This window comes from Daldinia caldariorum, assembly GCF_022478825.1.
Source record: "Daldinia caldariorum strain CBS 122874 unplaced genomic scaffold F4812scaffold_5, whole genome shotgun sequence".
Classification (NCBI taxonomy): domain Eukaryota; kingdom Fungi; phylum Ascomycota; class Sordariomycetes; order Xylariales; family Hypoxylaceae; genus Daldinia; species Daldinia caldariorum.
In genome coordinates, this window is record NW_025953041.1 from 1,592,954 (window position 1) to 1,607,627 (window position 14,674).

Below are 14,674 nucleotides of genomic sequence, written 5' to 3' on the forward strand. Positions count from 1 at the left end.
GGTGGTGGTGGTAATGGTGGTGATGGTTGGTATACTTGATATCACTTAAAAAGATTATGGTGAAGTATTGATGATGGATGATACTCTTTCTGAAATTTGCACATTTTAAGAAAAAGGGAAGCTAATGGGACTACGTTAGATAGGTACCTACGGGATGGAACGGGATAAGATGGAATGAGATAGTGAAAGGTATTAGACAGTAGATACTTCCATATACTAGACATCGTATACGCTATTACATACCAACCTTACATATGCAAGTGGCAGCGCTAAGGCAGGAGAAAAAGCTTCCAACGGGACGGTGTCTTGTTCGGGTCAAGTGCTATAGTAGTGTTATAGTAGTAGTAGTAGTAGTAGTAGAAGGCAATCTTCGTCCGATCTACTACATAGTAGATGCTTAGGAGGTAGGTAGGTAGGCAGTGGACAGGATAAGAAGAAAGACAAGAAAATACTAAAAAGCGAGATGAAGGATTGAGAAAAAACCGAACAAGTTTGTTGCGGCCGTGGTGATCCTTGTCTTGAACGGAAAAGGCATAACGCCCAACCAAATGCAAGGACCCATGTCTAGAGTAGCTTCACCTGAATTCACCTGAAAATTGACGTTGCGCTGGTGTGCGACGAAGTGGACCATGCGGCAACATTTTCGACGAGCGGGATTGACTGGATAAGCAAAAGGGAAATCGATAGACGCAAATCATATCCTCCTCTTCTCTCCCGTGCTAATGGCAACTTCGGCGACTTGTGCCACGCGATTGGACGAATGATAAAACCGAACCGTTCGAGCCGAGAGTTGATGTAGTGTAGTATCATCATATTTCGATAGTCTTGTGTAAATCAACCAACTTGTTGGTGTTGACGTATAGAACGAACGTATGTATACCTTTTCTTCTTATACACTAGATGCTGCCTAGGTAGAGTTTGATCAATCTCGCGGGATCCAATCACGATCGAGAGATGATGCTTCGGATAGGCGGGTTGCTAAGCATCAATGTAAAACAAGTCTACGGAGGCAGAGCGACGGGGGCCCCATTCCTTGGCCTTTGGCTCAACCCACATGCCACCAAACCTGCCTGACAACTTACAACTTACAAGCCGTCTAGAACGGAAACGGTTCCACAGAGCCTTCTGATTCATCTGATTTATTCACCGTTCACGAGGGTACCTTATCTGTACCCACAGGTCCGTCTTAAACAAGCTCTTTTGGCAAATATTGATTGATTGGGTGCGTGGCGAGCTCGTGTGGGTTAGGGAAAGAAAAAATTGAAATGGTTCCAACTTGAGTTATGTTTCACCATCTGCGTCGTATTAGCCATTTAAACACCATTTCTGGATTTTAACTGCTCGAAGTGCATACCTAGATAGTACATAATATGTACCTAGGTAGGAATGTATGTTTGTACCTAAGGTAGGCACCTATACCGAGAGGTAGTTGTAGCCATACTGGGAATAAAAAGAGAGTAAAAGAAAAAGAAAAATAAGATGAAAAGGGAAAGGATGACATACATCACACATCATAGGTACATTAAACTATATCATCCTAGGGAAAAAGAAAAAAAAAAGAAAAAAAAATCCTCTCAAGTGAAGGGTCACTAAGTAGCCGTGTTTTTTCTTCGAGACAGGGATTCAAAGTCCAAAAAGTCATAGGCTTACCAATGCTTGTTTGTATTGTAGGTAGTAAAAGTTGTCGAGCAGCTGTCGAGTAACCAGGTACCTAACTCAAGGCTGCCTAGGCTCCCCCAGGTCTCTTTGAACCCACACTTCTCTCACACATAACTGTATCATTCCTAACATATTCCGCCTCCCCTTTCATAAGTCGCTAGGCATTCCGGGGGGAATTTTTGAATCTCTAGTGCCTTACCTGGCACACTAGCGTCGAGGCCGCGTCTGGGCCCGTGCTGTACCTGTAGCGCAGCTAAAGCACGCTAGTGACTCAGGGTACCCTAATAGAGCAAGTACATTTGTTTTGTGTTTGTACAGTACAGCAGGAAGCAAGTCGTTCGTCCCTGAAGGAAACCACTAATAACATGAAAGGTCGGCCCATCCAGCCCATCATCAGCCTGCCCCTCTTTCCGCCTCGAGAAACCTTTCTTACCCTTTCCTCCCTCCGTCTTTACCTACCTTAACCTTATACCTTAATCCCCATACCTTCCACAACTCGTCTTTTGTCGAGTCTCTTTCGCTACATCTTTTTCCTCGCTGTAGTACCTCTTCTTCTTTTTTTTTTTCTACTTCTCTTTTTTCTTTTTCTTCTTTTATTTTCTCTTGGGGGAAGAAAAATTCGCTGCGACCGTATATACACCAAATCCTTATTCTGATCAAGTTTCGTACTGTTTCGTCCGACTTTCCGATTCTCCAATTCTAGCCACATTTTGCTATCTTTTCCTACCATAGTAATACGCCGATTCTTCGACCGGCAGAACATCCCCTCCGCGAGCGACTTGTCCACTTGTGCGACGAGCCCAACGCAAAGCGCAACACAATATAAAGAATCCCCTACATCTTCCATCCGGTGTGGTAGTATTAAAGAGGAGGACGAACGAGTTAGCATTTATTAAAACGTATACCTACCCGAAAAAAGAAAAGGCAGACGTAGCCAGTCTAGAGGTACTCGTAGAATAACCGTCCGAATTCAGACAAAGGAGGGGAGACCACATACCGGATCCGATCTTCAGGGGCATCCCTCGAACCGATAATCGAAATCTGATCACATCCGAATACCTGGTGCACCGAATCTCATCCCGCCCCGTAGACTTTACGCCAGTCGTTTTACATTCTCGAGCTTCGGTATCAGACCTAAGTTGACCCGCCCGGCTTCAAGGCCCGAAAAAAAAATCAAGTGCGATACAAGACGGATTGCTTACTCGGAGCTGACGTGCTGTCTATTCGCCCTCCGTATCATTCGTGATTGGCAAGCTAAGGTAATTCACCAGAGGAATTAATAGGTTAAATCGATCGAGCAATCCGATCATTGGCGCGTTTGAACACGTACCAATACGGAGTCGGGCAGATTGAATAAAAGGACAAGCCAGCGATTGGCTACAACGATTTGCACAATAATCGGGGCCCAACATCAATATTTTTGCAACTCAAGCCTGCAAAGTTAAGCGCGGGCGTGAAGGGGGGCTCAAAGTGCGCCTCATTCTTTCATCAATCAATTTCGCTGACATCTCCAGCGTCTTGTCTGTACCATTATTGTAACGCTTCAAGGCTTTTCTGCCCATATCTCTTCATTGCTGCCAACTCCCGCGTGGCGCATCAGCCATTTCAGCCGGGAATAAAAATAGGAGAGGATCAGCAGCACCTGAGGCAAGAAAAAGAAAAACTCTATTTCGAGTTGTCATTGTACCTGGAATTAACTTATCAAGAAAAAAAAGCCATCTGAACACCATGAGCGCAGCGATTGCTATGGCCCCTTCCCCGGCTCCTCACGACAGACCGGCTTATGCTGAGCTGGCGCCTGCCACCAGCACTGCAGGTACTAGCTCAACTTTTACTGGAATTGCCGCAACGGCGGCTTCATCTTCTGTCCCACGTACTTCGGCTATAGTTTCGGGCACTCCGAACACAAATGCTTCTGCTTCTGCAACGCAACGTCCTGCCAGCCGAAGTCCCCCTAGAGCCGCTACCCAGACCGCGGTAAAGTCTTCTCCGCCAAGCGCGTAAGTAACTTTATTTCTTTTTCTTGTTTTTCTTGTTTTTACTCCATTTTCCCTTTTCGGTCTCGACAGATCCTTCAATCCGTCACAAAATTTCCCTACACTTAAACAAATAAAGAATTGTCCCCGGGTTTCCGTATTTCCCGAGTCATCCTGTTGCTAATTATTGCCTTTTTTTGCAGTACGCGAAATGTGCCAGGCACCACTGGACCTAAAATCATTGTAAAGAAGGAGCCAGGATCTCCCGATATACCAGCCGGTCGTCATCGCCCAAGAAGGTTGGATCTCTCAAAGAGTCTTACCGGGTCGGGCGCCGCCACGGCACGTCCTGCGCTAGGGAGGGAAGGACTTGGTATCCAAGAAGTGGGTATCGCATGCCTATCACCAGGCTTCGTCACTCAAGATCCAGTCATGAAGGAACACCTACAACAGAGTATGAATGTTAGAGAACAGCAACGCCGTATCATCGAAGCTAGACTACAGCAACAATCAGCGAAGGGCGACGGTCCCGACAATGGCAAGGAGAAGGATCCCGTAAGCCAGTTTGCCGCAAAGACCCCAGGGATGTCTCGACGCAACAAAGCCCCTCCGGGGTTAAGCATTGTAGCACCATCGCATGAGCAGTTCGCTCATGAGCGAGTGATCCAATCTGCACCATTGGGTCAAACCTTTACCGGGCGCCATAACCCGCAGCCTCTAACTAGACATCTTGCTAATCATCCGTCGAACCTATCCAGTACGTCTCATATCCACCATGTACCCGCAAACCAAACAGCAAATCGTCTGCCTCCAATCTCCGATGTATTCGGCGGCCAGGGACTTCCTTCGCACGCAGAATCAAGTGCGCGAGCCTTCTACCCTGGTTCGAGCCATGGCCCATTAGCTTCGCCTGGTCACCCGCCGGCAATTCCTTCGCAGCCCCCCATGTCAGGCCGAGGTCGGGAATATAAGTCGGCCGAGGAAGTACAACATGAACTAGCCGGTGGACGGCCCGAGCTGTTACCTAAACTTGTCCACTATACCGGACATCAACCCCCGACCCCTCCATCACCCAGAAACGGGGTTAACCCCTCAGATACGGGCCGGAGTACCAGTAGGCGAAGGACCCGTGCTGAATACGAAGAAGGCAGTAGCCCTCCGCTTGGCCATGGACCTCCACCCACTCGAAGAGGCCCCTTCGGCGCTGGACGGGATAGCCCCGAAACTCAGCGGCAGAAGCGCGAAGAGTTTTTGAAGCTTTGCGAGAGAGCTTGGGACCTGTTCCACTCGTGAACGTCCTGCGGCGATCTTGCTAAGGCGGATCGAACTGATACTTACAATTTCATGACTTAACGCCACAGTACGAAGTACATATGGCCCTGTCTCCGTGTATACATGCTCCAATATGGTTTTTGGGAAGGGTCAATATGCATTTGTTGATGAGCCGTGTCAAATTTGGACGGACTATACCCGCTTCTGTATTACGCATATGATTCTATCTTCATAACATTAACCCATCATCTAAGTGATACCGGGTATGGGATCGGGGGATATAATATCTTAAAACTAGGTACACCGTTCTGAGACGGCGTCGGTGAATACGGAAGCCACGGGCCATCATACTTGGCCTACCGGGATGCTAGGATCCGGAGCACGACTGCACTGGGGCTTCTTGTCCGGATATATTGATACCTAGCGCTGATACTGGTTGGTAGGAAAAAGAGGATTCGGAGTATTTCCTTTTGTTGCTTTCTGGGGTTGCCATCTTTCATCTCAAACATTCTTCTTGATACGGCGGGACAAATGAGGGTATGATTGGTGGGGGTCAATCTGCTAAGGGTGAAATATAGCAGGAGACTACGGGATAAGAGGCAGGCCGAGTGAGGAAGGACGTGTATTTATTCAACCTGTGGAGGCTGCGGTCGAGGGGGGACTAGTACTGTGTCTAGAAGCCGGGATGTGTATGAGGAGGGAGCCCAGAGCTGCGTGTTCTGGTAGATACATAATATGGCTCTTTTCCAACTGTTGCAGGTGAAATAGATTCTTGAATCTGCTTCTTCTAAGCTCTTCCGAGTAGCCAAAATAACAGTGCACTGCGAACCCGTAGGCGGGGAAGATTCAGACTGTTATGGTACATGACGTATCATGTACTTATACTTCTCGCATTTCCGCGGCGGAGGTTAGAAAGTACCTAACCTAACAACTACAACATCTTTTCAATGATTGACTTTTCTACGCCCATGCGGGATATAGATGTCCTCGGGGAGGACCCTATAGGACAAAGTCGAACATGTTGTACTTTCAGCCTTTCGGTTAAAAGTCAACCATTGGTAGCGGACTGCGGATTGGTTATGCACGTCGTCTTACTGTGCTGTTGTCTATGTCGGCTGTGAGGCTGACTTACGACTTCAACGTGTGGCCCAGCAATTGGTTCTTTTCTACTACATGGGAAAAGCCACAGCGCTTCAACACCTACTACACCCTTAAAGCGACGAGGTCCCACCTCCACAGCCTTATTTCGTTGTAGCTTTTTCCTCCCTCTGAACACTTTTGATTTCTACTCAAGAGTTAACATGAATAACTACCCGCTGATGGTCAACAATGGAAGCCCATCCAGCTAAATCGGTGCAGTATCAAGAGGACGAAGGTACGTTTCTTGGTTGCCGGCTCATTCTCGATCATCTGCCTTCGTCATCACTTACGCACACCAGCTAACAGTCTCATTAGTGCGAGAGAAGTTGTTCCTGATGATACTAAGATTTCTTGCAGACATAGATGTGTTTAGCCGTCCAACGTCCCCTAGTATATTCATCGTCTACGCACATGAAAATTCTTCTGTGGATGCAAAGGCCAATGCCGGGAGCGTTCAAAGTCTTATTCAATACTTTGGTGTTCTTAGAGCCCAATGTCTTTCAGACAAACGCCTAATACCTCCGTTTGGCACGCGAGAGGATGACCGTGCTGCTGCAGAAGACATTCTTGAAAATCAATTTTGTTTGCTCCCAGCTCCCTTCGATTCTACCCGGACCAACACTATTGATAGTGTCGACAAAGTGGTGGTTTGTTGTTCTGCCTTACTTAAACGATACTATGATGATCCTTTTACGCTATCATATATGAATGCCATCGTGGCAGCATACACCGAGGAAGAAGCTAGGTTCTCCAGTAGAGAGGTACTCAGGGATCAAATCAAAGATGTCGCGAAGAACAATCGCTCATATGGTTCTTTTCATCATGTACTTACTGAACTTGCCTTTCTCAGGCTAAGAGGCACCCGGAGTCCTGACAAAATTCACGACATTATCCCTGTCGCGCTTGATCAAGAAACCATCGCTGACCTACCACGCCTACCATACCTACCGTTCCTCGACGACTGCAAGTTATTCTCCAAGCTAGAATCGTCTAAGAAGGCCGACTTACATCATCTATTTTTCAAGCTGCTTCGACGAATCTACTTAAAGACAAGTGGGCTTATTCACAAATTTGAAGACGCCTATAAAACAGCCGTGAAACGACTGTGTAAAGAAGCCCCAATAATGAATAATCTAGCACAGGAAAGAGTAAGAGCAATTGGCCATGATGAAATCTACAAGGCGGCAGTTGACCTAATGGGGGATAACGGTGCTGCTTTCCGACGTACAATGCAGAACGATCAAATCCAAAGTAGTGAGTTATTGCGCACCTAACCTATCCTGGTTCTTCACCATACTTATTTCGATTTAACCATAGTCCTGTCCGGCTTAGCGGAGATATTAGCAACTCAACGGAATGAACAAGAAATCCTCTCTAAACTCTCCAGCGTGGCATACCAGGATTGCAAGAACAGAAACCCAGAGCGGATAAAGGGCACGTGTGAATGGTTCACAAGCCACTCAACCTTTCAGAATTGGCAACGAAGCAAGACTTCAAGCTTGCTCTGGGTATCTGCAGATCCAGGATGCGGGAAATCAGTTCTAGCAAGGCATTTAGTGGACAACGTTCTTCCAAGTACAAGTACAAGGTCGACATGCTATTTCTTCTTTAAAGACGATTTTGAGAATCAGAAGAACCTAGCAGGTGCTATACGATGCAACTCTTCCTCCAGAATCCTGTTCTCCTTACTAACGAGATCATTCGCAAATTTTCCAATGACGAACAGCTTTTCTCTTCCTTTACAGGCCTTTGGAACATCCTTACAAATGCTGCATGCAGCAAAAATGCCGGAGAGGTCATTTGCATCGTGGATGCCTTGGATGAATGCAGTGAAAATCGCCGTCTAATTAAAGCCTTGGAAAGTTTCTATGAGACAGGATCTAGCGAATCCTGCTTAAAATTCCTCTTAACCAGTCGACCGTATGTTCATATTCAACGCGGATTCCAGCTCCTTGAAAACCGATACCCTACAATCCATTTGAATGGGCAGGACCAGAAGGAAGTCGATAAGATCTCAAAGGAGATTGATATTTTCATCAGAGCAAAAGTAGAGGACATCAGCCGACGCTGCGGACTCCTCAAAGAAGAAAAACTAGTTCTCTTTAAAGAACTTGCTCACGTCACCAACCGAACATATTTGTGGGTTTATCTTGTATTCGAAGTTATATATAATATCGACGAAATTACGAAACAACGCTTACGGGAAATGGTTCGCCAACTTCCTCGAACGGTTGAGGAAACATACGAAAAGATTCTAAATAAGAGTACAAATCCTGAGAAAGCCAGGAGGCTTCTCCATATTGTCATTGCGGCAGAGACCCCGTTTTCATTGGAGCAAATGGCAACAGCGCTTGCAATTAAAGAAGAGTACTTGTTCTACAGCGAAGTCGAGGTTCAGCCGGAGAATCGCTTTCGCGATACAGTCAGAGGCTTTTGCGGGCTTTTCGTTACTATCGTCGATTCTAAAATCTACCTCTTGCACCAAACCGCCAGGGAGTTTTTGGTTTCTAAACAACCAATTCCCCCTTCCGTTAAGATGGGATGGAAAAATTCATTTTATATTCCGGAATCGCACCGCATACTGGCAGAGATATGTACCACTTATCTAAACCTCAGTTCTCTAAATTCTCTCTGCTCGGACTTTGCGACTTATGCCAAATTTCGATGGCCGCATCATTTCCGGGAGGCTTCTCTCCACAATACGGTAAAGATGATATTCCGTGCAAGGTCCCTTTGTGAGATGAGTAGGTCAAAGTCTAAATTATGGTTCTACCATAAATGGAAGTCAACGATTCGGTATTTGTACCCATCGAAAAGGGCCCGCGTTGAGGATTTCTCTCCTTTGATGGTTGCATCACTGTATGGTCTGGACCAAGTTGTTCATATACTATTAGAAGAGGATAAGTTGGATGTGGACGTTATAGACAAAAGGTTTGGCCGGTCTGCTCTTTCGTGGGCTTGCGAGATGGGACACGAGAAAGTTGTGGAAACGCTCCTTGACTTCAAGATGAAGAAAGATGGTCCTCGGTTTAAGCCGGAAGATCAAGTGATCCAACTACTATTTTTGTCGGCAGTGTTTCAAGATTTCGAACAAGTGGTACGACGTTTACTCGAAGCCGGGGTCAAAGTCGATAGGCAACCCGAGCTGCCATTTTCAGACGCACTGATTAACTCCTGGGATCGAAATGTCCGCACGTCACTAGACACGCCGCCATTGATAATAGCAATATATAACAACAATGCCCGTTTAGTACGGCTACTGGTTGACATAGGAGCCGACGTCGATGCATGCAATAAGGATGGAGATACAGCTCTAATACAGGCAGCATATCACGATAACGGAGAACTAGTGCAATGCCTACTTGAAAAAGGAGCTAACATGGACGTGTGCGACAGCGATGGAAGAACAGTTTTAATGCATGCAGCAAAAAGAGGTTACGACAACATAGTCCAGCAGCTCCTTAAAAAGGGACCTGATATCAACGTGTGCGACGATTTCGGAGAAACAGCTTTGATATATGCAGCAAAAAGAGGCCACGAAAACATAGTCCATCAGCTCCTTAAAAAAGGACCTGATATCGACGTGTGTGACTATTTGGGGGAAACAGCTTTAATATATGCAGCAAAAAAAGGTTACGACAACATAGTCCAACAGCTACTTGAAAAAGGAGCTAATATCGAAGTCGGCGACAAAGTTAATGGATGGACTCCGCTATGGTGTGCAGTAAAAGAAAGGCATCGCGAAATAGTAGAGCAACTACTTGAAAAGGGAGCCAAAGTGGACAACATCCCAGATTCACATGGGGAGACGATATGGTCTTATGCAGAAGAATGGGGGGACCGAGAAATAATAAGGCTACTTAGGGATGCCGGGGCAAGCGGTTAGGAGAGAGATTTGATTTATGGCTGACGGGATCTCGACGGGACGCCCAAAACTCTGAGACGACTAGTTGGCTTCGAGGGGCAGTTTAATTCCATGAATTCAACCGCTTTACTCCAAGTTTGTGTTTTCTTTAAGACCCTTAACAGGTAGAAGATGACCTGTATCCAGCCATGATAGGTTTTCACTAATACCGCCACATACTGATACTCACAAACAGACTTAATATGTTCTACTAAGCTTCCATCCGAGCCAGAATCTCTTCCGCGGCCCTCCTTTTCTCACCGACTTGATACAGTATGTTCTCTACCAAAACTTCCTATGTATGTGATTCCCACAGCTTCGTCATCATACTTGAGACTGACCGGGAAGAATATCTGCATCATCGTAAGGTCAGCTTTCGGCACTCACTTCTCAAGTTCGACCAGGGGCACCATAGGACTCTGATAGCGTATGCAACCTCGCCCTGCCCATTGTCGTCGGCAACGAGCTGCGACAGGGTTCTCCGTGTTAAACCGAAACTTTTGGCTACGCGGACTGGCTTCACAGGCTCTAGCTAACTCGGAACTCCATCGGAACGAGCCATAATAGCTAGTCATCGTGGCATTAACGAGGCTTTATTGACCGGTGTGTAGAACAATCATCTTGCGGTGCTAGCGGTAACTTTCCCGATGTCCACGGAGCGATGCTAGCAAGTTCCTCAATGCCTTTTTTTTTCCAGGCCAACCTAACAATCCGCATCGTCCTGATAGTCCTCTCATCCCTTCCTATGATTGTCGACAACGCGGGCGAATCCAGGCGTTGTGGGTATGGGAAGCTCCTGACCTCCGAGGCGTCCCGGCTGCGGAAGATTATATCCTGCAGCATCCCGATGCCGACGAGAAACCAGGGTATGCTCTCCGAGGCCCGATATACTACTGCCTCGTGGGCTGGCAGGTCCACGGTGCAGCGAGATGTAAGGACGTCCGGCGGAGTCTCCGGCCCGCGGATCCGACGCCCGGGGGGCCGCGAGATGTACCGGGTCCGAGCAGTACCCTCCCTCGGATTGCCGACGGAAAGAACATCATGATGTATACCTAACCTAAGGTCCATCCATACCTATGGTATGGAGGCTGCCCGTTACTGCGCGGCATGCGCATCACTAGGTAGGTAGGTACCTTTGATACGCTTCAACAAGCAGCCCAGAACCTCCGACCGGTTATCCCTGACAAAGCCGTTGGAGAAACCCGAAGGAAAACAAAAAAAGGCAACGAGGCGCGATTGGAAGGTCTCGGTTCCTTCTTTTTTTATTCTTCTTTTTATTCTTATTACTCCCCGGAGTACCTAGTATAGTAGATAATGATAATGCGGACCCTCACGCCCGAAAAGTTGAGCTTTAGTCTCTTACACGATGTCGCTTTGGCTTCGGAGCTCGTCCGTACCTTAGTAGATATGGACATTGCGCCGATTTCTATTGCGTATTATTTAGAATCGCTATTTATCTTTAGAGAGAGAAGGGCTGAAGCAACTGTTTCTACGGCCGGACGTGGTGATGTGTTGTTAATCTTATCTGACTATGTACTACCAATACCACCTCTTTTCATGAGTGAGGTGAGATGTCTTATATACCTTAGGTACCTAGGTACATATTCTTGATGCTGTGCCTAAGGAGTCAGGACAGCCCCTTGCCTCTCATTTCAACATGTATATGTGAAGGTAGAAGGATAAGTAAATGGTGAGGTAGATGAGTACTGGCGACGTATTGAAGTGTTGAGTATGCGGACGTCGCTCATATGGATCAACACTATTATACTACTGGAAACAAGCGTAAAGGTTTATTTATATTCAACAAAATATATGATCATAGCTAGCTCTTGCTTGGACTAAAACTCATTCATGAACACTTGAGCGGATAAATGTGCTTAGTTAGACGATTCTGATGGTGACCAGCCTCCTTACTGTCCAGCGTAGTTATCCATAGCGCAACTACAACTTAGCCCTTATATAACCCAAACCCGTATAACCACGGTATTTATACAAGAAATTTTATGGCTCCAAACCCGTTCCCCCGGCCCCTTAAAGCTCACGACCCCCCTCCCCCCAACCACCGGTACTACTATACAATCTATAAGACATTCACGCATGTGACATGTCTCTCTCACCAAACCTGCTTGGCATACACCGACAGCTCCCTAGATCTATAGGTACATATTTCTTTTTAAGTTCGCCATGGATGGGGAGGGGAAGAGACCATGACATATCAAGTATGCTGAATAGGAATGCTCACCCTTGACTTGACGCGACTTTAGGAAGAAAATGGAACAAATACCATGCGTACAACGTCTTGTATTGTGGAGTTCATCACCGCTCTATCCCGAAAGAAAACGGATCAGACGGCTCATTCATCGCTGGTAGATGCCCCAACCTCCAAGACACACAAGACGCCAAGGCAAGCCTCAGAATCTGGTCTGAATCGCCTATCTAGAATGCTCTGAATCCGAGTCCTCTAAACAAACAAACAAAACCAAATCACGGCTTATTACATCCGCCCCTAAACATGTGCTAACTGAACGAGCGAAAGGAAAAACAAAATAAGACACTTAGCCGCCCCAGTTCCTTTTCCTTTCTCTGCAGCTGACCAGGAAAATGCGAGTATGATTTCTATCCTTTTACATTGGATTATAAGAGCCGCTTCTGTTGGCGCTCACTCGCAGTGCGCATGGCGCATCTATCACCTGTCCTGTTTTAATGCCTGCGCGATGGAATCCTGGTGTCATGATCCGAAGTATCGAGACTTAAATGTATACTGAAAAAAATACGGACTGGAGAATAAAAACAAAATGCAGAGAATTGTAATTTTACCGGAACACCATGCAAGATGAAAGAGAACCTCGGGTCATTAAGTCGGACTGATGGTTTTGATAGGGTAAATAGTGAACCATTCTCCTCGAAGAGGTGGCGAAGAACATCAGGGTCATCATCTTCTAGAAAGTTGACGACACCAAAGAGACGAAACAACCTGTAGCGAACCGGTTGGTCCCATAACAGAAAGCTCATCCCTTAATCAAGAGACGCGGCTCGTAAAGAGCAGCATCGCTTAAAGACCTTCTTCGCCGGCCTTGCAAAGCTTAATTTCACGACCCCATTCGGACTTGAGAACTTGTGATGCTGTGATACGTCGGGTGGGATTGGGGTCGAGGATAGAATAGATGACGTTGCGACAACGGGCCTTCATGCTATTTGTTAGGATTGTGCAGCAACTCTAGGATGATAGAAGATAAAAAGCCACTTACACGGTGTAATGACTCAATCGGGCCATAACCTTCTTCGTCGCGGCGTCCTTCAAGATACCGCTCGTAAAACTCGTCCTCATCCTTCTTGGCAACACGCCACAAGTGTCGTCCGGTTCGCATCGCCATATATATAACACCACAAGCCCAGACATCGACGGCTCGAGCGTCAAATTCCTTGTCAATATATTCTTCCGGTGCGATATAAGGCGCAGAACCGCAGAGACCCGAAACCATGTGAGCATCATTTTCCCACGCCATTCTGAAGCATTCGCCGTTGCCAAAATCCGTGATTTTTAAGGCGCCATGGCTCGTAAGAAGCAGATTTTCGGGCTTAAGATCACGGTGTGCGACACCCATCTCATGTAGGTACTCGACGCCGCGCATCATCTGCTTGAAGTAACAATCGGCTTCTACCACCTCCAACTTCCCAGCGGCGAGGACGAGCGTGTATAAATCACCACCGGAGCAATACTCCATAACTTCGCAATAGTCACCTTTTTCGTCTTTCAGTAGGTCTAGCGTATGTATGACATTAGGGTGACGCAAAGAGGAAGATATGCAGAACTCTGCTGTTAGGCGCTTGCTATACTTCTTCTCCGTCTCTTCTGGTCGGCGGCGGAATTCCTTGACGGCAAAGAGCTTTTCTCCATTCTCCATCTTCTTATGCGATATCCTTACGATGCCAAAAGCACCACGACCAACTACCTCTTGGCATTTTCCATATTTCTCGACTAGAGTAATGCTCTGATTTGGACCTCCCTTCTTATCGCTGGCTAGCATATCTTTTTCCTGCTTAAGGGTGTCAACCCAACTAGAAACCAAGGATAAGTCAGCTTCGGCAGGTTGGTCTTGCTTTCTCCCAAGTAGAGCCTTCCACATGTCAGAGAGTTTCTCTTGCCGCTTGCTACCCTTGAGATGATGCTCATGGCCACCGGGGACGTCTGGATTCATGACAAATCGTTGGTAGGGCGCTGGTTTAGATGCGGTAGGAGGGTCAGCAGAGGATGGCTTACGAGCCAGGCTGTTCGGTTTCGAGGGCGCGCTGACGCCAGTCAGGCTGGGAGAGGGGGTCGGGACGACGCGCTTAGACGGTTGACCAGCATCGAAAGGGACGGATTTAGGTATATCGTCCTTATTGGAAAACATTCGGGTTAACCTGTCCTTGATGGAGGCTCTCTCGGGTTGTTTCGGCTGAGCCTCGGCATGAGAGGCGTCGCCAACGGGCTGGCCATTTTGCGGTCTTAATTTCGGAGATCGCGTGGAAATATCAACCGATTTTATGGAAGACTGCTTGGAGGCGCTGGGAGAGACCGTCTTTTCCGAAGCGCTCGACATTTCCGACGGTGGTGTTGTGAGTTGGATACTGTATAGTTGTAATTATAGTTATGGGTCAAAGTCTCGAATAGGAAAATAGTCACTTGGCGACGGGGAACTGGCGTGGAGAGGAAAGTGACAAGTTCGGCGAATGGAGAAAG

The 14,674-nt window shown here is 47.0% G+C and overlaps 3 protein-coding genes across 3 annotated transcripts; 2 read left to right on the plus strand and 1 right to left on the minus strand.

Moving 5' to 3' along the window:
* The first annotated feature begins 2,924 nt into the window (after positions 1-2,924).
* Positions 2,925-5,391, plus strand: F4812DRAFT_335066 (uncharacterized protein). Its single transcript, XM_047931591.1, has 4 exons — positions 2,925-3,099; positions 3,174-3,306; positions 3,366-3,659; positions 3,839-5,391. Exons 3-4 carry the CDS (start codon positions 3,388-3,390, stop codon positions 4,926-4,928), a joined length of 1,362 nt encoding a protein of 453 aa, XP_047791880.1. The 5' UTR covers positions 2,925-3,099; positions 3,174-3,306; positions 3,366-3,387; the 3' UTR covers positions 4,929-5,391.
* An 845-nt stretch (positions 5,392-6,236) lies between these two features.
* F4812DRAFT_458100 (uncharacterized protein) lies at positions 6,237-10,996 on the plus strand (the record flags this gene model as incomplete). The annotated part of the gene is made up of 6 exons (XM_047937302.1): positions 6,237-6,282; positions 6,363-7,301; positions 7,365-7,485; positions 7,566-7,635; positions 7,720-9,630; positions 10,649-10,996. 6 exons carry the CDS (start codon positions 6,237-6,239, stop codon positions 10,994-10,996), a joined length of 3,435 nt encoding a protein of 1,144 aa, XP_047791881.1.
* A 2,007-nt stretch (positions 10,997-13,003) lies between these two features.
* F4812DRAFT_458101 (serine/threonine-protein kinase hal4) lies at positions 13,004-14,534 on the minus strand (the record flags this gene model as incomplete). The annotated part of the gene is made up of 2 exons (XM_047937303.1): positions 13,004-13,135; positions 13,200-14,534. The coding sequence occupies 2 exons, from the start codon at positions 14,532-14,534 to the stop codon at positions 13,004-13,006; spliced, it is 1,467 nt and encodes a 488-aa protein (XP_047791882.1).
* Between the last annotated feature and the right edge of the window lie 140 nt (positions 14,535-14,674).